At 52.9% G+C, this 876-nt stretch overlaps 1 protein-coding gene across 1 annotated transcript in view; it reads left to right on the plus strand.

The window, feature by feature from the left end:
* The window catches only part of ZC3H4 (zinc finger CCCH-type containing 4), a gene marked incomplete at its 5' end in the record, with an annotated part of 7,678 nt that extends 7,079 nt beyond the window's left edge, over positions 1–599 (plus strand). The window contains 2 exon segments of the mRNA XM_009704436.1: positions 1–112; positions 115–599. The exon segment at positions 1–112 is cut by the window's left edge and continues 845 nt beyond it. Coding sequence (XP_009702738.1) covers positions 1–112; positions 115–599 — 597 coding nt within the window.
* Positions 600–876: the final 277 nt, after the last annotated feature.

Raw genomic sequence — 876 nt, forward strand, 5'->3', positions numbered from 1 at the left:
GCAGAAATGGGGGTTCCTAGAGCCCCTAAAACCGCAGAGCTGCCGTCCGCCAGCGACGCTGCCCCGGCCATCGCTCCCTACGACCCTCGGCTGCTGACCGCCGGCGGGCTGGGAAAGGGCAGAGCAGCGTGCTGAGCGCCATCAGCTTGTACGATCCCCGGACTCCGAGCTCGGGCAGCAAAGCTTCCGAGTCTCCTAACGAAGGTAACTCATCCTCTAAATCCTCGGATTCCGGCAAAACCACCGGCAAAACCAAGGAACCCCTTTTCGTCCGACGATCGGCGTTGGATCAACCCGAATCGGAGAAAGCGAGCGCCGAATCCGCCACGGACAGGTACAACAGCTATAACCGGCCTCGTCCTAAAGCCGCCGCTGCCGCTGCCACCGTCCCCCCTGCCCAAGAAACGGCTCCCCAGCCCGGGGTACACAACCTCCCGGTCCCTTCCGTTTACGGTATGGTCAAACAAAGCGCCAAATCCGGATCGGGAAGCCCGTTTGCAGGGAACAGCCCGGCGCAGGACAGTGAGCAGCAAGATGCCGCTTCCCTTAAAGATGTCTTTAAGGGTTTTGATCCCACGGCTTCCCCTTTCTGCCAGTAGTATTAACACAAAAAAAAAACAAAACAAAACAGAAAAAACCCACAACCAAACCTTGACTCTGCTCCGTGCACCGAATTAGCAGTGCGCAGTGTTGGTAACTTGATTTCTTTTGGGGTTTTTTTTTTTTGGTTCTGTTTTTTTTTTTTCTTTTTAATTCCATTAGCACTCACTTTAGCCGTATAACGTGTATATAAATCCCAGTTCCTGCTGTAACTACAGAGAATTTCCCAAGCCGCATTTTAAAAGAAGAATCAAAGTTTCTCACTGCGATAACAAC

This window comes from Cariama cristata, unplaced genomic scaffold, assembly GCF_000690535.1.
Source record: "Cariama cristata isolate BGI_N322 unplaced genomic scaffold, ASM69053v1 scaffold21687, whole genome shotgun sequence".
Classification (NCBI taxonomy): domain Eukaryota; kingdom Metazoa; phylum Chordata; class Aves; order Cariamiformes; family Cariamidae; genus Cariama; species Cariama cristata.